Source organism: Cygnus olor, chromosome Z (assembly GCF_009769625.2).
Source record: "Cygnus olor isolate bCygOlo1 chromosome Z, bCygOlo1.pri.v2, whole genome shotgun sequence".
NCBI lineage: Eukaryota > Metazoa > Chordata > Aves > Anseriformes > Anatidae > Cygnus > Cygnus olor.
This window is the reverse complement of record NC_049198.1, coordinates 77877319-77897500: the sequence shown is the minus strand read 5'-3', so window position 1 is coordinate 77897500 and position 20182 is coordinate 77877319. Positions and strand designations below refer to the sequence as shown.

Sequence of the window (20182 nt, the reverse complement as noted above, 5' to 3'; positions counted from 1 at the left end):
CTATTAAATAAAATACTTATTTTAAGTATGTCTTTACATAACTAAAATGGCAGATGAATTTCAACTCTAACATTTACTATAGATTTGTCTGCTCCACTGCAAAATTTTAGGGTATTTTAAACATACAGAAATGCCTATTTCATTAACATATAACTGGAAAGATTGCAAATACTTGGTCATAATGTTTCTTACATCATATCAAACAGAATAGATGTTTAATACCTCACTTTTTTTTTTTTCACACAGCAGTTGCTTTCCAGTTACAGCACTTGCATGAGTGATCTGCAACTTCTGTAAGTGTAAAAGCAGCAAAAATCCCTATTGTCTTACTCTGGCTAATTATTGTTCCTCATTATTAGCACTAGATACATCTTCAACACATGCATTTCACTACATTATCCTCCAGAGAATAAATACTGAAAACATAAGTAAAAATGAAAAGCACGTAAACAAACCTTCACGTTCTTCTTCTACTGCCAAAAAATATGGCATTTTTTTCATAGTTCCTCTAAAATCTTGTTTTAAGGCCAACATGTAATCTTCGTCTTCTCCTGTTTTCAGAGGCACTGGCTTATTGTCTGTACTCTGTACAAATTATGTTTATTATTTATAATGTCTTAATATCCATCAAACATGCAGGAACACTAAAAAAAGCTACAATAAACACATCTAGTCCTGAAAGAGCGCAACTCTGCATTATACCACTTTGCAAGTATACTTTAATGCATTCTGACATGCATAATTTTACAAATAAATGTATACCTTTTATGACTTCACTGTATCTTTCTGTAAAAATGTATCAAGCAATAAAGGAAAAATACATTAAACTTGTGAAATAGCCATTCACATCCATGTTAAGCCCACAGGGTTCTTAAATCCCAAGAGTGCTTTTTCTTGCCGATCTAAATTAATCAGAAAATGTGGCTTCAGTCAGTGTAGCCCAGGTCTTAACCTCTTCTAAAACAGTATTGCACCTACATTAAGTATGATTACTCTGAATAACATTGACACAGTTTGACTAATGTCATGTCACAACCAGGTAGCACACATCTCATTTCTTTCACTTGAGTTTAAATGAATTATTAAGTTTTTCTTGGTGTTTTGTTTGCTTGCTTTTGAACTATGACTCCTGAAACTGGAAATATGAATAAGCAAAAAGAGTTTTTTAAATATACAGTAAACTAGGGCCAAAGATGGAATTAGTATGTAGTAAATGGATATTTTTGTGTGTAGTAACTGGAATAGGTATGTAGTAGCTGCATATCACCTGACACATGGTGCACAGTCAGTATCTGAGCGGTAGGTTGCAATGCACAAAGCACTGTCACAAGTCCCAGAGCTAGATCATGAAAGGAGTTTACTATTTACAGCTGTATTTGCTAGATGGCCAACATTTTAAATCTCCAATGATGCTGATGATATGCTGATGCACCTTAACTGGGTTTTAATTGCATTTACAGGAAATCCATAAGAACACAAAAAGCGCCTGTAAGAAATGTGTAAGAGCAACAATCTACTGCTTAAAATAATTTCAGCATCAGTCAGTCAACAGCTGTGATATCATACTTTTGGTCACTGCCCAATCATTAAATATAATTCATGAAATTTTTAACAGTTCTAATTATGCCACAATTTTTCAATGGCAGAGTGGAAGAAAAGTGTTTAAATTCTCCGTGGCATACATTAGATATACTGGGGCTAGCAATTCTACTACAAGGCAAATCCACTGCTGACTGCAGAAGCTACAGTTGATACAGAATGCAGTTTCTTAGTGCTGTCAAGCAGACAACACTTACAATAGGAACAATGTAGATGGCTTACTACGAATGAAATCATAAAATTTGAATTGTAAGGTAAATAGTGTACTATGAGGATATGTAATGTGGTTCAGTAAATCAAAACCATAGGCAAAATAACTATTCAGGGGAATCTCAGAATAGCACCAAACTTACAAGTTCCGTAACGTGTGGGACTGAGAAAAATTTCATGCACCTTGATCAAATCCTGACATAAATGGGAAATTCTGTCATATGGAACTGCAACACTGCAAGACTCCTTTTCAGCCTCAGAATTGCCCAAGTTTGCCTGCGTAGCAAAACTCAGCCTAGTAAGAAAATTATTTACTCTTTCTTCCCCTTTAATTTTCAGATACATCCTAAACACAACCCAAATGTCCAATCTCAACTTCCTTAATTACATAGAACATCTCTCGGTTGTCTTCAAGTTATTTTCACATTCTGGCTACAGAGGCACCCAACACTCATCCTGAATCTTTCTGTGTTTGCATCAACAGTAAACTTATAAATCCAGATCCGTTCACAGCTTCCAAGGCTAGCGTAACTTTATTTCAAACAAATTCAGACCTTCAGTGTTTCCATTACTGTAATGTCCAGAAAACCAAATCAAGCTGAGGACCTTAATGAATGAACATCTTGCAAGCAATACAGTTAACTATGGGACACCACAGTTAGCAAAGGGACAGGAAGCAGTAACGATAAAAACCATAACAGCAACAAATGAAAGTACATTAAGTACTTCAAAACTGACCCAAAATGCTTCGGGTTGTTCTTATACTTCATTCTATGATCACGATGGAAGTGAATACACTTTACCCAAACAGTAAGAGCGTGCTCTAAGGTAGCTGCTGTACTTACAGGAAATGGTGGGGGAGGCTTACACACAACGTCGGGAAGAGATGCACCTTTAGAAAAGCCAATGGCCTCAATGTTGAAGGTAAACGCAGCACGTCCTCTTCCTCTACCTGACCCAGCCATCTGGAGTTACTGAAAAGATTATAAGATTACAGGTTTTTAAAGATTTATTTTTGTTATGTGTATGAAATGTATTACCTATAAAACTGCTGTGTGAAAACCCAATGTATACCAAACACTGCAGTAATTTTAAAACGACTCTCAAAGATCATTCTAAATAGGCAGAGACTTTAATGTCCAACTTAGGTTCTTCTGCATACTATAAATTTGGTACATGCTTCAAACCAACTCCTCTCCCTCATTTCTGCTAGCCACCTCTGCATGCCTGAAATCACCTAATTACCTCCTAAACTATGAATTTCATACTTTCCTCTTCTAAAGCTTGGATCCACTGAGTTGAGTTCAATCAGGGCTGACAAAGCAGAAGAAACATGAAACAAGATAGGCAAAAAAAAAAAAAAAAAAAGATCATGGATCATCAACTTACTATGAAGGCATTTTGCATTTCCTGAATGTGTCTCAAAAAATAGTTTGTGTTTGTCTCTCATGCCATCTTCGTCCCTTTGTTTTTTTGTACTTCCTTTATCTTTGTAACTAGCTTTGGGTTCAGAAAAAGAGCCAAAAGCAAAGAGGTTTAAGGTAAAAGCATCAAAGGATTTCTCTCAGCTCCACTTCAGCGTATTTGTAAGCTAACTGTTGATAAAAGGAGGCTGCTTTAAACTATTTCACAAAGTATATTAAAGAAATAGCCTGCAGGTACAGTAATTTGCTGCAAGACTGTAAAAAAAAAAAAAAAAGCCTACATTTACAGCCACATCTCACTCCATCGCAGAACTGTATGACCCATGGTCTGGCAGGTACAGCAAACTCTGAGAAACATTTTTCTGGCCCAGAAATCCCATGTGCTGCTTACCATAAACTGCACTGCTACCCTATGGCTTACCAACCTGCTGGGTATGATCAAGCTTGTTCCTGCCATCCTGCTCTACTTGTAACAACCCAAATAGTTCCAAGGCATCCTACTGCAGGCGTCAGGGTGAGACAAGAAGTCCAAATGGGAAACAAGAAACAGATGCCAACTAGTCAACAAGGAACCCAGGAGAGAATGATGATTAGGAACAAAGAAATGCCTACTTAAGACTTTTTACAATTCCTGCAAAAGCAAGAAATGGCCTTTCTATGAAATGTCGGTGAAAAACAGGTATGTTCTCGCGTATTATTTTCAACAGGAATAAGCTCTGCTTGGATAAAACAAAATCACTTTATACATTTCCAGGTCAGTCAGCAACACAGAAAACTATCTAAAAATAATCATAAAGTCCTAAATAAATCATTTTAAGAAAGACAACAAAGTAAAATCTAAGCCTGAGCATTTAATTAACTGAAAATACAAAAATAAAATAAATTAGCAAAGTCATTTGAAAACAAGATGAAAAAGAAGATGTAAGCCTGACAGAACTGAAGACAGGTAAAAGATACAGCAAAGTCCCAAACATGAGCAATTATCTAGATGTGAAAAAAGGGAACCAACGACTGAAGAAAACGAAACAAGAGTTGAGGGAGATGTCCAGGTATCAAGGAAAGGCACATTTTTTGGATTCAATATAATGGTCACTTTTTTAAGTTCAGCTTTAAAACTAATTCTGAGATTTTCCTGAAATAGTGAATAAGTCTTATGAGAAGTACCCAGCTTTAAAGCTAACCCTGTTCCAAGTGAGAAGTTTTGCTGAAACTTACAATTTTTTGAACGTTTAAGACATTTCTGTCTACTGACATCATAAGGCGATCAAGAAGGAGAAATCACACGGGAAACCATGTGTTTTACAACTAACCCACTAAGCCTGACAAAGTTACCAAGACAGCTTTATACCTCAAGAGCCATGACCGATGTCTGACAAGCACCTGGGTGCATCTTCTTATCTAGGGACAGTTTCCATCCCATTGCACCAGAAGGATGTGAGGGCCACCTAAAGCACAGTTTAAGTGTGCAACGTTCTACATACTGGCCACAGGAGCTGCCCGTGGTGTTGTGTTATGTCACCCAGGCAGCCAGAGGCCTGCAGAGGCCTCGTGCCTGCTGCAGTGGCCAAGCACCTGCATGAGTCCCTGTTAACTTGTCCTCTGAGCAAAACTCCCCATCCTGCTGACTTTCAGAGAAGGGTAAAACCAGTGGAGGATGCAAAAAATAAAAAAAAAGGGGGGTGGAGGGGTGGGGGGGAGCAGGTAAAGGAAAAAGGGCTGAAGTTTAAATGCTGGGATTTTGTTTGGCTTTGCTTTACCTTATGTCCCTGAAGGTATCAGTGTGGGTGCAAACACTCGTCACAACAGCCTTGGTCCCCTGCAAGGTGAAAATATACCCATTTGGTTCCCCTTTACCTTGTGCCCAGTCACACCCATCCCCTCACGCTGCCGGGCACCCACCCTATCCCCATCCCCTCGCACCCCCAGTCTGTCCCATCATCCTCCACATCCCCTGACGCCCCCTGGTCCCCTCACACATCCCCAGTCCCCTCACACCCCCTGTCTCTTCATTCCCCGGCCCCCCGGTTCCCTCACACCCCTTGTCCCCTCACAGACCCCTGTCCCCTCATCCCCCCCCGGTCCCCTCACACCCCCTTACCCTTCATCCCTCCAGTCCCCTCATGCCCCCCATCCCCATCCCCTCACCCATCTGTCCCCTCACGCTCCCTGGTCCCCTCGTGTCCCCCATCCCCTCACACTCCCGTCCCCACACTTATCCCCATCCCTGTCCCCTCATCCCCCCGGTCCCCTCACACCCGTGGTCCTTGTCCCCTCACATTCCTCCATCCCCTCAAAATCCCTGTCCCCGTTCCCTCATCCTCCCTGTCCACTGAAGCCCCCTGGTACCCTCACAATCCCTCAGACCTCTCACACCCCCTGTCCCTTCATCCCCCCCGGTCCCCTCACGTCCCCTGGTCCCCTCACACCCCCGGTCCCTTCACACACACCCCTCGGTCCCCTCACGCCCCCCGTCTCCTCACTGCACCCCTCACCCTCTCCATCCCTGTCCCCTCATCCCCACCGGTCCCCTCACACACTCCCAGCCCCCTCACACCCCGTACCCCCTCTCACCCCCCCTCCCTCCGCCGCGCTCCGCCCGCCGCTGCCGCAGTGGGGCGGTCCCGGCCCCCCCCCCAGCCCCGGCTCCGCCCGGCTCCCGGTGCCCGGCGCCCGGCGCCATGTCGGCGCTGGAGTGGTTTGCGCACAAGCCCCTGGGCGGCGGCATCTTCTGGATCCAGGAGCGCTTCTACGAGTCGGGCAACCGGGCCAACATCTGGCTGGTGCGGGGCTCGCAGCGCGACGTGGTGATCGACGCCGGGCTGGGGCTGCGCAGCCTGCCCGACTACCTGCGCGCCGCCGGGCTGCTGGAGGGCGCCGGCCCGCGGCCGCTGCTGGCCGTGGCCACCCACGTCCACTTCGACCACTCGGGCGGGCTGCGGCACTTCGAGGAGGTGGCGGTGCACAGCGCCGAGGCGGCCGCGCTGCTCCGCGGCGACAACTACGAGGCCGTCACCTGGCTGTCGGACCGCGAGGTGGCGCGGCCGCCGCGGCCCGGCTGGCGGGCGAGGCAGTTCCGCGTCCCCCCCGTGCGGCCCAGCCGGCTGCTGCAGGACGGTGAGGGACGGGAACGGGGGGACAAGGGGACACGGGACGGGGGACACGGGTGGCTGGGGGCGGCGGGGACGTGTGGGGTTGTCGCCCCCCTGCCGCGGCGGCTCCTGGCGGGCGCTGTGGTGAGGCGCCGCCTGAGGGGATGCCCGCGTTGATTCCAGCCTCGGGCTGCCCAGGGACGGCTTTTTTCCCTCCCTGGCGTCCTTAACCTGGCTTTTGTGCCTTTTTTATTTTTATTTTTTTCGGAGTCCCCTTTCTCCTGCCTTCTTTATGCGTCAAACTATGGATTTACAGGTTTGTAGAGGCTCCACAGCCCACTCTGGGGGGTCCAGCATCCAACTGCAGTCCTCAGCATGGCACAAACCTTAACCTGACTTTTGTGCCTTTTTTATTATTATTTTTTGGCATCCCACTTTTTCTGCCTTCTTTCCACATCAAACTCTGGATTTCCAGGTTCATACAGCCTCCACAACCCACTTTGTGGAGTCCACAGCCCACCCCACAGTCCTCACCACAACACAAAAAAATCAGCGCACAGCAGGTAAAATCCCTGTTTCCACCTGTTCTGAAAGCATTTTCAGGAACATGCATAGAAATGCCCCCTGCTCGCCTGATTTGTTTGCCTGAAGGTGGAGGATTTTTGCCTTGGAATAAGAACTGCTTAGCGGCACTGGGGGGAGCAAGGAGCCAGCATTTAAAGGCTGACTAATTGAGACTGACGGACCCTCAGGCTTCTTCTAGCAGTGTGCCAGCCGCCGTGCCAGTCAGTTCTGGCATCTGGTAACCCTTATTGCTTATAAACAGTCAAGGCATAACAGTGAGTAAAAATTAATTAGTGAAATATGCACAGCAGAGCACGTGAGTTGTGTTTTGCAGAAGAATTTACATGAATGTAACATTTCCAGAAAAAGCTTTTTACAGGTATATAAAAAAACAGACATTTCTGCTCATTTTTTCAGTTTGATTTAATCGTTAACAATGACTAGGTTATTTCAGCAACAGGTAACCTAACTGCAGAATATCACGGGGCAGGAGTTAAAGGGTAGCAGTGCAATAGACAGATTACACCTGCAGATGATTTAGGTAGTAGCTGTCCTAGCCCATCACCCTGCAAAGGTGCTGGAGAAGGCTTAACTGAAGGCTTCAAAGAAGATTTGATGAGCAGTTTGGCAACAGTCAGCAGGAGTTTAGGCTGTTTATTCTCCAAAAGGGAGGAATTATTAAAATCATAAAAGGTCAAGCGTACTCACCGTCAAAGTAACATCAAAGTTTCTAGCGCAGCTTTCATTGAGACAAACTGTGTGGAAGTGGCATGTCATGTCAATGCATGTCTAATTGCTGTGGGGCAAGTATATCCAGTAATACTCAAAAGTAGGTTGCAGAGTTACGTTCTGTTAGAATCCAGAGCCATGGCTTTTACTCGTACAGTGCCCGCTTCATTTATTGGCATCAGTTTTTGCATTACTGTAATCTTACGGGATCTTTCAAGCACCATTCCTTTCAGCTATTTTAGCTAAAATGGCATCTACTTGTATTCTGCCTTACTACCTACTGTCTTCCTAGTTACGTGTATTATATATATTATATATATATACACATGCATATATGCATATATATCTGTATGCTTCTTTCAATTCTGGATGTCATATTCTGTTTCCTTGTACTTTTCTTTTCACAGCTGGAGCAATCTGAAACCTATTGCACCACTTTGTTCCCGTAACTTCACCATCTCCGCTGCTGTTTCAATCACCAGAACAGGCATTTTCTATATAATCTTCTCTAAAGGCAGGCCTCCTACTTCTATCAAGGCTTCTGAGCATTTCCTTTAAAAGAGAATTTGACTAAAAATTCTCTCTGATAAGTTTGAGGCTGGCTGCTGCTGCAGATGTGGGGACCCAATTCCCAGATAGGTACAGCATGGTTAAATGACAGCTCTGCAGTGACTTCTAAACACTGTTCTCGTGCTTTGCGAATGGACATGAGTGGATGACATCCCCCATCCCTACCCGTAGCACTTCGAGATGACTGCCCTCCCTGAGTCGCACTCAGCCAAGGCACTGTGCTTTACATCATCCCAGAACATGAGGCAATACTTGCCAGCCCAGTCCCAAAGCACTCAGGTCCTCTGATGAGAGGTCTGGCTTTCAAGAGTGAAGTTCCCTTGCTGTCCCTAGGACAACACCCTCAGGCTTGCTGAGTCTTGAGTAAATCTGAGGATACCTGTTGGTTGAGTCAGATGGTTCTGTAACTGTCGTACTTCTAATGTAATAGAAGTTTGGGAGCTTTTTCTTGTTCACTTTGCAACCTGAAATGCGTATTACAGTTCCGAGCATCATCCTCTTATACAGGTCTTCATTTCGTGAAGTTTATGATACTGGATGTTATTTTTCATAACTGTTTTGTGTAGTTATTAAGCACATGCTTTAGAGAAGGTTGCTTATTCCTTCCCTTCACAGCCCTAAAGTTTATGTATTTATCACCTGTGAATTAATGGATTATGCACATTTACAACTAAGCTGGCATTATAACTTAACAACAGACTTGTTGTTAATTATCTGCCAACCCTGGACTGGCTTTCTGCTGAAAACACAAGCTCAGGGGCTAGAGCAATGAAAAGACATTCACATTTAAAATGGAGAATAACGTTCTGTTTTTGTGTGTCTGATTCAAGACAGTTAAAAACATATTTGGAGGCCAAACTTGCTCCTCTTTCTGCAATTTATATCCTGTTGTTTTTCCATGCAAAAGTGGCTGCAGTTGAGTTCTAGGTGAATTGAGGATAAAGTTTAATAAAATGTGAAATACTTCGGAAATTTTCAAAGGAGACATGGCTTAGATCTGTTCTGTTTGTTTCCTGTTTTATTTTCTCTATCATTTCTTTTTATATTGTTCAGCTCATTAGGGTGAGAATTGGTTCAGTTAATACAGCTCAAGCCTGTGTTATTCATTACTATCACTGGAAAATACCATCTTGTCAAGTGCATTTTTCAAATGCCTCTGGCACTCAGTGAGAAAAAAGGTCCTGCTCCCACTGTTGCTCCCAGTGTTCCCACGTACGCTGTGTATAAACACACATGGGTAGCTGTAGCACGTGGATAGGCTGTACTTTTTTCGTAGTGTTTAATGTGCATGATAAATGCATGCATTTATCCCTGTAATGCCTGTGTTTTCAGGGGATGTCATCAGCCTTGGAGACCGACAGCTCACCGTCATGCACATGCCTGGCCATTCCAGAGGAAGTATTTGCTTACATGACCGAGAGCACAAGATTTTGTTCAGCGGAGACGTTGTGTACGATGGATCCATGATTGACTGGCTTCCCTACAGCAGAGTAAGTGACTACGTTGCAAGCTGCCAGCGCCTGATGGAACTGGTGGACAGAGGTCTAGTGGAGAAGGTACTGCCTGGGCACTTTAACATATTCGGAGCAGAAAGGTTGTATCGCCTAGCTTCCAACTACATCTCCCAAGCTGGGTTTTGTCACAAAGTATCTACTTGTGCCATGAGATCCATTGCAAGCATAGCACTTCGTGTCACAAATTCCAGAGGCACTTCTTGAATGTGCATTTTGTGTGGTCTGTCCCCTTGTGGAAAACCAAATGACTTGTGAAAATGTTGGTGCAAGCAAAATGCAGTATGCATTAGGGAAGAGCTGGCAAAATGATGTGGATGAGCTGTAAAAGTTCTCGTTTTTGCTGACTCTATTCCTGTTTTTATGGAAAAATGCATAAGCTAGTAGCTTAGCGAAAGCTGCCATTTTTCTTTCTGTTTTTTTCAGGGCATGTTTGCACACATATTGTGATTGAAATATATCGTTTTATTTTTGATATGATTCTAACAGATACATATATGCCAAAATGAGAGGTTTTACATCCATGCCTAAAACTTCTTTGATGTAGCACTAGCATTGTGGCTGCTCACCCAAATCCTGCTCAGGTTTTGGCCTAGGACAGCTCATACTGATGCCTGATTTATGCTGGGAGTAGCACCAAAATGAGAGCAATACCAAGGCAGGATTCAGTGGGCAGAGAGAGATAAGGACTTTGGTGTAGCTGTTATCACCCACAGCTCGCTGTCCCCTGCAGCAGTCATCTCAAGCATCTTTGCAAAGTAACCGCTTGGCAGTTTTTGCAGAATCCACTGATGTATGGAAACAGTATAGACCAAACTTCCAAGCTGGATGATATAGATAACACCAGTTTAACAAAAAAGCTTTTGATGTGGATCCCACAGCAGACGGACTACTAGGGCTTTCATGCTTCCCAGTAGGGTGTGGGGGACACGTGTACCCTGATGGAGGAGGAAGAATAAGCACTGTCACTGCCAGGTAGGGAACTGTTTTGCTTACAGGTGTGCTAGCTAATGAATTAATGAATGCATGTGTTATGCTAGACCGTACAACGTGGATTGGGCCCTTGCTTGGTGTGTTGTTTTTCTTCTTTTCTGATGAGCTCATAAAATAAAGTTTGATTTATACACTAGGGTGTTCTCTGAATTTGGGAGATACAAATGGGCTGTTGCAAACGTGAAAGTTTTATTCGTGTTTAAGAGTATTTCTGTGTGACTGGATTGTGACTTGGCTGTTAGCGCTCTGTGGGAGGGACAGGGCGGAGGCAGTAACATCGCTTTGCCCCACTGCAGGTGCTGGATGAAACAGCTGGTATGCTTGCTTCCACACAGGGAATGTATCTTGAACTGTTTACGGTTTGCTTATGAAGTGTTTTGGTGCGTATGGAGAAGTAAAGCACTTGGGTCTGTTCTAAAAAAAAGCTGAATACATTGAGGAATGCCAAGTGACATTGTAACTTGCTTTTGAGCCTGGAATGTATGATATTGAAAAGTTGTTGAAATGGTTAATGTTCATGTAATTGTTATAACAGTCTATGTACTTATCTTCTTTAAAAGGACACTGTCTGATGTTGTTTTAATATATAAACATATACTTTCCTAATAAGATTGCAAATGTTTTTCCCAAATTTTAGTGGAGTTTTACCGTATTTGTTTGGCTTTCATGTTATGTGGAAGCTTTGTTTCTTCCTCTCATACCGACAGAAAGGGAGCCCAAAGTTTGGGCCTGAAGGCATGGGAGAGTGGAAATTAGTGGCCTTGTTAATAGGTGTAAATTCCAGAGATAAAAACGGCCTTTTTTGGGAAACCAGTTGCAAAATAAAAAGCACGTCTGTCTAAAAGTGATGTAGAGTATCTTATGTAGCCCTCTTCTCCTTTCACAGCTCACTGCACTCCTGTCTTTACTATTTGAGTATATTCTTCACTGAGAGTAGTACTGATAGGCTGCCTCATTCTTGTTAGCAGTGCCTGCTACAAGCTGTAGCAAAATTGTACAGTAGGCAGAACAAGTGTAACCGTGTGGCACCTGGAAGACTTGTTATCACTTTGGATCATAGTCTCTCTTTTGGAGTAATTCAGGTATGCTGACGTATTACATGGGGAGTGTTTAATCAGTGGATAGGTTTGTGTCATATATGAAGCCAAGAGCAGCTTGTTTGGCCAGAGGAAGGAATAGAAAAGGTTAGTTAGTCCGGGAAGCAAAAAAGCCATTCCGTGAAGAGGCACAGAACAAACTTCACCTTGTGGCTTTCTTTTTTTCTCTGCTGACTAACACACGGCTTGTTTTGTAGCAGTCCACACCGTTCTTTATAGCCAAGGGTTCACAGTGGGCAGTCACATTGGCGGGAAAGTCAGAATGGGTGAAGAAATACATAGCGGTGAAGCTCACACCAGTTATCTGGATGAAGCCATGGTGCCTCAGGTTACCCAACAGCAATGGATTGAATTCCTCCAAATCAGACATCTGCAGCATCATACCAGTAGTAATCTTGCTTTATGATTTTGTGATGAGTGCAGGAGCACTCATGATAAACCTGTGCAATAATTTCGAGAACAGAGACCTGTTCTGTCACAAAGTCTGCCAATATCTAGGAGATTGCTAGAGTTTCAGAAATGTTAATTAGCAGAGTGAGATCAGTTTGAATTAGCATTTTGTCTTACACAACTGTAGTTTCACCTATTTGTTCTCCCCTTACAAGTCCTGAAGCCAGATTCTACTGTACTCATACCAGAGCTCCTAGCAGGAGGCTCATAGGTATGCCAATTGAAAAGGCAGATTTCCTCTTTCATTTGTGTTTAAATCTGTGCTTAGTGTTATCACTAAGCGTAAAAGACCCTTAAGTGTCCAGGTCACTGTTAAAATGCCCTATTGAACCATACTTAAGCCCATTAAATATATGTAGATAACAGCAATTACCTGTTCCTTATTTTCCTTTACAGGAATCTATGGAGTAATATCCTAGATCAGAAGTGAGCTTTATGTGAACGTAGCCCAAAATGGGGTGAGTTAGTAAACTGGTAAACTGCTGCTATAATCCCGTTGAAAGTTGTTTTTGAGGTCTTGAGATTATTTTTGTATTATAATTCACTATTAGGTAAAAGATATGTTTTATATAAAGAACTATCTCTGACTATTTTTGTTAAGTATTACCAAATTTGTCGTTGCGAGAGTTTGACAGTGTCCCTTTAACACTGCTTGGATTAAATATTTAAAACAGACATTGTAAGTTTAAATATTGCAACATTTTGGACATTTGGAACTGTGTTGCTTTCGTTGTAAAAACTAATGTATGTTAATTCAGTTTTCAGTAGGCTAGAGAATTTACAAAAAATTCAGCTGGGAATTTGTGCTCTGTAATTTGTCAAAACTTGTGGTGTTAAACAACAGTTTACACAGACAAAAAAACATAAATAATGATAATAAAAGTGTTACAGTTCTATGTGGTCTAGTAATTTCTGTTATTTTAAAGAGAAATACTTACTCATTCTAAATAGAGTGTAAAATCCTTAAAAAATGCTAGTGGTTTTCTGTGCAAGAGGATGCATTAGAAACATTTGCATATCATCGACTGCTGCTGCATATACAAAGCCATGAGTAGGTACTTCTCAAAAAAAACTCACCACAAAACAGGCTTTAACACATACCAGAATTAGGTTTTCTATGGAATTGGCACACAGAAAATGTAGTTATGATGGAAGTATATGCTGAGGGATGAATTTGAGTTTGGGATGATTTTGTTTATTATTTCCATGCAAGACAGCAGCTAATGAGAGCTGTTACGTGTATGTGAAACAAAAAATGTTCATGTAGCTTTTGCTTAACACACAACTTGAAATAATGCCTCTGTACTTCCTGTTTAGTTCTTAATAAAAGAAAGACTCTAATCTATTTTGAATAGTCTCTGAAGCCTCTGAAGGACTGCGTAGTGCTGACTACAGTGATGTGTGAACATGCAGCTGGTGTGTTTGTAAACGTCTCCCAGGGTATGATAGCTGCCTGCCTAGTAATAAAGAGGTATACCTAATTTAGGACCAGAATTTGCACATGACTTCATTTGGTACCATTGGCAAATCTTGCCTTCAAAATGAGTACACCTTGTTAAATTTTGAATTTTATGGTGATGCTAATGACAAAATTTGAAGGCAAATATAGGTAGAAATAAAATGATTTTATTAGGAAAATGAATAAATCATGAGTAATTAGTAGGAATACAATGCAATTATATAAAAATAATTTAAAAATATCACAATGTTGGTTCTATCTAAAGGATAAGAAAATTTGCATGTGTTCCCAGAAGAGACACACACATGAGCGCACTTGCTCCACATGTCCTATACGCATATACATGACTGCCTGTGCAGATTGGCCTGGATGGAAACAGTTGGGTGCCCCCAGAAAATCTTGAGAAATGGATTTTGGCAAGAAGACAGTAAAGATTGCAGTGATGAGGCACAGGGCATGGCCAAGCACGGGTACTAACCAGGAGTCTGTTTACATGCAACGAGCCTCCTTTATCCCCCATGCCTCTATTTTCCCTTGCTTGTTCCTCTCTGAATTACCTCTTTTTGCCTGCTGACCTGCTCTAATGTCCAGGTTTGAAACACGAACATTCAGAACCTAACGTGTCAGCAGAATTCATTGCTGTCACTACTTGCTCCTCAATAAATGGGTTTGCAAGTGTGATACTGTAAAAGTCGGTCATAGAAACTCTCTAAGACTCAGTTTGGAGTTTTAGAAAACAGGCATCATTTAATTGCGGTGCTGGACACATGATTGCTCCACCTGCTGTGTGTGCTGGATTGTCCAGGCTACAGGGGTTATATACAATCGAAAGATTCATTGGATTTAAAAATATATATATACACTATTTCCCATAACTTGTTGAAGTATGTGCTTTTGTTTCTACTGATGGTCTTTCAGATTCTTGATGTTTGTGGATAGGTCGGTACTCAACTTAGACATGCATACTAGGCTGAGTCATTTTCACGTCCAAGGACATGAATACCCTGAGTTCCTCACCTAATCTTTTCAGACACACCCTCCAGGCTTGGAACATCATTTACCCTTGCAAATTTTCTAAGTGTCCTTTTATCTAACTAATCATAGTCATAAAACATTTCAGATTTGTCTCTATTCTATCAGGGAGAGAAGCGTATGTCCTTCTCACTTGGTATCAAGTGAATCGAAGGAAGTTTGCTACATGTACTGGACTTTTTGAGAACTACCATATTTGACATCGGATTTGATATGATAAATTGTACTAGCTACAAGAATGAACATTTTCGTTGGCATTCAGGAGATAAGGAGACAGGTTTGTTTTGCAGATGAGAAATCAAATGCTTATTGCACTTCTTTGCAGACAAGTAGGAAGAAAGAAGACTGCAGAAGACCAGCCTGAGGTCACCTAGTACCAGCTTCAAGCAAAGAAGCAGAACGTTTGCATTAAGTGTGAGGTTTGCAGGTCTGCCTGCCCCCACTGTATCCAGTTCTCCGTGGCTTGTTCTCTTTATGGTCCCTCAACTGCTCCAAGTTTCTGGCCTGTTACCAACTTTCTCCTCTGTCCCACATTATCTGCTGCTACACCTCCCCAGACTTATGCCTATGCCTCCTGATGAGTTTCCCCACCTTTTCCCCCTTTACCTCACCTGGAGAAGCAGCTTCTTTTCCTTCCTAATGCTTGTATTGGGCACCCATGGAGTCTGAAGCACAAGCTAAGAAACCTGGCAGGCAAAGGGAAGCCCTGTGACTCACCAACCAGTCCTAAAGTTCATTCCACAACACATTATTGCTTACTGATCCTCCTAGATTTTTCACATGCAGTCCAAGTTACACTTTTCTACAACTTAAACTGTTTTTCTTGGGTGCAGGGTCAGTATAACATCTTTTTACATAACAGAAAACTGTTAGCAGCATTGGTAGACAGGGGAAGAGAAACTGACATCAAGCATTTGACACTGCCCCCATGATATCCTTGTCTCTAAATTGGAGAGACATGGATAAGATGGACCACTCAGTGGGTAAAGATTTTGCTGGATAGTCACACTCAAAGAGTTGTGGTCAACAGCTCAATGTCCTGGTGGAGATCAGTGACCAGCGATGTTCCTCGGGGGTCAGTGTTGGGACCAGTAATGTTTGACACCTTTGTTGGTGACATGGATGGTGACATCGAGCAAACCCTCAGCAAGTTTGCTGATAACAAGGCCACGAGGATGATCAAGGGACTGAAGCACCTCTCCTATGGTGCCAGGCTGAGGGAGTTGGGGTTGTTCAGCCTGGCGAAGAGAAGGCCCTGGGGAGACCTCACAATGGCCTGCCAGTGCCTAAAGGGGGCTGCAGGAAAGCTGGGGAGGGACTCTGTGTCAGGGGGTGTAGGGATAGAGCAAGGGGGAATGGCTTTAAAGTAAAAGGGGAGATTTAGGTTAGATGTTAGGAGGAAATCCTTCACTCAGAGGGTGGTGAGGCCCAGGCCCAGGCTGCCCAGTGGAGCTGTGGCTGCCCCATCCCTGGCAGTGCCCAAGGCCAGGCTGGATGGGGCTGGGGGCAGCCTGGGCTGGTGGGAGGTGTCCCTGCCCATGGCAGGGGGTGGTACTGGGTGGGTCTTAAGGCCCTTTCCAACCCAAACCATTCAATGATTCTGAACCAGTAGTCTCTAAAAAGCTTAACAAATGTGACATATGGAAAAATTTAATACCTTTGTGTTTTGTTTTGTTTTCTCAACATCTTTCCACTTTGTTTATTCTTGTCTTTTAACTATGCTCTGTAGAGCTGTACTCCACCAGCACCAAGCAGAATAGACCAGGTTCAACCTTGCATTCCACAGCTCCACCGTCCCTTGTTCATATCTTTATTTCTGGTCCACTGTAATCTCCGTGTTCTTTTCTATAATAGTGTTTTCTACCCAATTATTTTGAATCTTATATTTCTGCAATTAAGTTTTCTCCTATGAAAGAAAGTGCTTTCTTTCAACTTGCATTCATCCTTTTAATATTACCGACTCCAGACCACTTCATAAATTAATTAACATCATTTGGAATTCTGATCCTGTCTTCCTTTACGCTTGTAACTCCACTCAGTCTCTGTGCGGAGGATATATACGGCTGTCCTTCCTACAGCTTAGCAGGTAAGGAAATGAGCTACAGAGTTTAAGGAGGCTGCTTTAGTCACAAAGAGGATCATTGCCTAAATAAGAATTGCCTTAAAGCTGCCACATAGGTTACTTCACCCTATATTCTGCTCATGTAGAAGGGATTTCTCTACAGCAAAGACTTGTTAGGTTTTAAATTTAACATTATTTGAAGCTAAATATTACATACAAGTTTTGTTGGTAAAAACAAGTAATACTGACACTGCCCACACTGTGGTGCAGCACAGGGTTATCCAGGCTAGTCAGATAGCCGCCTGGTCCTGTGACATGCGTAATTAGCCCAGACAACTGCGTAGGATGATGCTAAATCTGTTTACCACTATAGCTTACACATTAGCCTACATATAGCTTACACATTAACACCCTCTTGCTTTGTGTAGTGTACTCATACCTCAAAGTTAGCTAGCACTTCTGCAGAGCATGCACAAGCAGAATATCCCATCTTTTTTCCTCTCTGACATATATTCTGACATACAGAGCATACAGAGTTACTAGCTACCTACAGGCCTATAAGGTGTGTAAGGTGTTGTAGCTGCTGCTGGACTGGGTGCAGGGGCTTTGCACAGTGGCACAATCACAGCCAGGAGCTGCCTCCAGTGCAGTGGCAAAGCTGCTGTGCTCGATCCTGAGGGAAATGATTGCTGAGAAGGTTAACAAACAGAAAGATGCCACTGGGGACTGTATCTCTGTACAATAAATAAATAACCCCCTTAAATAAATAAAATAACCCCCTTAAATTTACCATGAAAATAAAATAATAAAAAAATATACTTCATTCCAGAATTCAGGTAGAAGCCAATAGTGCTTTAAGTTTATTATTATCTTTTTGCTATGCTATCCCAAGCCATTTCCAGCTTGTTCTATCATTGCTACATAGTTCCTCCAACCAGTCAGCTTTTACTGGATGGGATAATCTAAGCAATCTAATAACTGACTTTGCCTGTATGTGTCCCCATGTATGTACAACACAGTCTTGGGAAGGTAGGAGGCATTCTACAGCAATTACAATCGGAAAACACTGGTGGGGGAAAAAAAGAACCCTGACACGGGGAGGACTCTGTAAAGGGCCTTGGCCAGTGCTTCCGTCACTTTATCATAGCTAGCAAGTAAGGGACTGCTCAGCCAATTGACCCAGATGTGTACAGGAATACATTTCCATCAAACTGGCTAGAACACATGCTATGTTCTTCATATGAGTTTCTATTTTTGCACTGATTTTGTGCCTTTGATTTGTCGTAAGAATGATGTGGACAAGCAACACCTGACATTGAATGCAGTCTGCCAAAGCAAAACTATGGCTTTAAAAGTTTCTAGATTAATTTTACTGACAATGCAGCCTGTTTTACATCAGTTATGTTATTTAATCTGATTTTGAACAGGTGGGACAAGATTTGTAAAATTCAGTTTGGGACAATGGAACAGCTGCATGGTTTCAATACTAAAAAAAATTAGGAATAGAGAAGGAAACATTCACTCAAAATGAATATATGGCTGGCAGACAGATCCACAAATGGCTTTCATATAGCAGTAGATGAGTTTGTGAATTAATTAAAAGCTGAACATAGATCTAACAGTAGAGCCTTCAAGGGTATCCCAAATATAAGCAATTACTTTCCTTCCTAAAGTGGCAATACGCAGGTGTGAGGCCCCTGTTCGTGATATTCTAATTAATACCATTTACTCATAAGTAGTAACGTTAGAAGGGGTATTGCCAGCTTGGAAAATGTAAGGGGGTTCACAAGTCTCACTTACTATACCCCAAATCAAATATTTACTTTTAGCTATTATAATTCTAGCCTGTCTTTTTGGTTTTGAACTCCTGGCATCCCCACTTCATGTGCAACATGAACACAGCAGCTGGCTTTGCTATATTTATAAACAGTGCAAGTTTAGTTTTCAGGGTTGTAAATGGTAAGACACTCTCCCTTCCTACACTTGCAAATGGGACTAGCTTACAATCATCAAATTTATAAGCAAGAGCACATGGCGATGTGCTTATTCCTGTGGGTTTTATAGCACCACCTCCTCCATGCTCTGAGAGTGTGTTTTCTCCACTTAGCACTTCCCTTTTCTCTCTGGACACGTGTCTATGTTCTATAAAGTGCAAAAATTGTTTGCAGGTATGCTTGTTTACTACGGAGCACCAACTGCTTCCACATGATGAGCCCTGACTGCGGAGTTGCCAGCATGGAGGTCTGTGACCCATATTCAGGATCTGTGTTCAGCTCCCTGCTCCAAACGGTGGGGAGAACCACATCTGAAGGCAAACAGGTAATTGTTCAGAGGAATGCATCTAATCGGAGATCTACCCAAATGACAAGGACTGAAATTATAATTCTCTAATAAAAGGTCTTGCTACAGTGCAGGTTGAGGGTTAAACCTGACAATAATTTATGCTTTTAATTACAAAGATGCCATCTGTTCACAGAGGACAATTACAAACTCCTCACAGTGCCTCTGCTTACTTGATCTGTGGGGCAGAAAAAATATGAAGAGCCAGTCAAATAACCCTTGACTCTGCCTGACTTTGTTCAGGATAACTGTCTTGAGCATACCTACTGATTCCAGCTCTTCAGGTCCAGTAGAGCACCTAGGATCAACCTGCTGCATCTTCACAAATCTGTAACTAGTGAGCAGCAAAGTTGTTCAGTGTGGAGATTTAACTAGCATTGCCTGATCTATTGCTGGAAATCTGTGTGTCTACAGATGTGAAACACCTGTGTAATGTGCTGTCAGTCAGTGATGAACACTAAGAACAGGACTTCAATGCCTGAGCCCCTTCCGTGAATCTAGGTAGGGCTTCACTCATGACAGCAGAGATTTGAACATCCATGTGGTCCAGTGAATGACAATGGACTGTACTGTTAGTACTGGCTCTATAAGAGCCCTGTCCACTAACAGGCATCCCAAATGACAAGGCAGCAGGGACACACAGTGAAGCAGGCTGATGGTATGCTGAGGTGACACTTCTTCATGTCAGTGTTTTTTTTATCAGTGACCTGAGTATTTCCCCCAGCCATGGAATATGTCACGTCGCATCGACTGGTTTGCAGTGCTCAATACTAGTGGCACTGGAGCTATAGTTATTAAGTTATATAGTTAGAAGTTGTAAACCCTGTGATGCCGGTTGCCTCTGAAATCTTAGGGTTACAACTCGACATGCTGCTATCAGGCTGTGCAGCCTGGATTGCCTATTATGCTTGGAGTAAGTGTCAAAACAGACTTAATATATATGGATTAATATATTTTTGGGAGGCCGAATCGAGACAATTCTAAGCTTAGGAAGCCGTAAAGGCTAAACAAAACTCCTCCCCACGCACGCTGCGTCCACAAACACACACCCTA

The 20182-nt window shown here is 42.7% G+C and overlaps 2 protein-coding genes across 9 annotated transcripts in view; one reads left to right on the top strand and one right to left on the bottom strand.

Annotated features, from left to right (window-relative positions):
- Nucleotides 1-6207, bottom strand: part of POLR3G (RNA polymerase III subunit G) — a 21521-nt gene extending 15314 nt beyond the window's left edge. For 2 of the 5 annotated variants that reach the window (XR_005815071.1, XM_040540166.1), the window contains exons 1-3: nt 4991-5197; nt 2655-2783; nt 456-585 (exon numbers count right to left, since the gene is read on the bottom strand). Coding sequence is in view for 4 of the 5 variants with exons in the window: in XM_040540166.1 (XP_040396100.1) it covers nt 456-585; nt 2655-2774 (250 nt within the window). In the remaining variant the exon portion in view is untranslated. Of the gene's footprint in view, nt 1-455; nt 586-2654; nt 2784-4990; nt 5198-5597; nt 5617-5938 lie in introns of those variants that run through there. The other 3 variants (XM_040540162.1, XM_040540164.1, XM_040540165.1) reach the window with 3 other exon arrangements.
- On the top strand, nt 5866-20182 carry MBLAC2 (metallo-beta-lactamase domain containing 2). 4 transcript variants are annotated; one of them, XR_005815070.1, is made up of 6 exons: nt 5866-6347; nt 9518-9675; nt 12633-12694; nt 15053-15171; nt 16767-16813; nt 18958-20182. XR_005815070.1 is itself a non-coding variant. In XM_040540161.1 (4 exons), exons 1-3 carry the CDS (start codon nt 5912-5914, stop codon nt 12645-12647), a joined length of 609 nt encoding a protein of 202 aa, XP_040396095.1. In that variant the 5' UTR covers nt 5866-5911; the 3' UTR covers nt 12648-12694; nt 15053-16730. The 4 variants fall into 4 exon arrangements, 3 of the variants coding, with proteins under 3 accessions (XP_040396095.1, XP_040396094.1, XP_040396093.1); XM_040540161.1 differs by lacking the exons at nt 16767-16813; nt 18958-20182 and having other exon boundaries at nt 15053-16730; XM_040540160.1 differs by lacking the exons at nt 15053-15171; nt 16767-16813; nt 18958-20182 and having other exon boundaries at nt 12633-13132.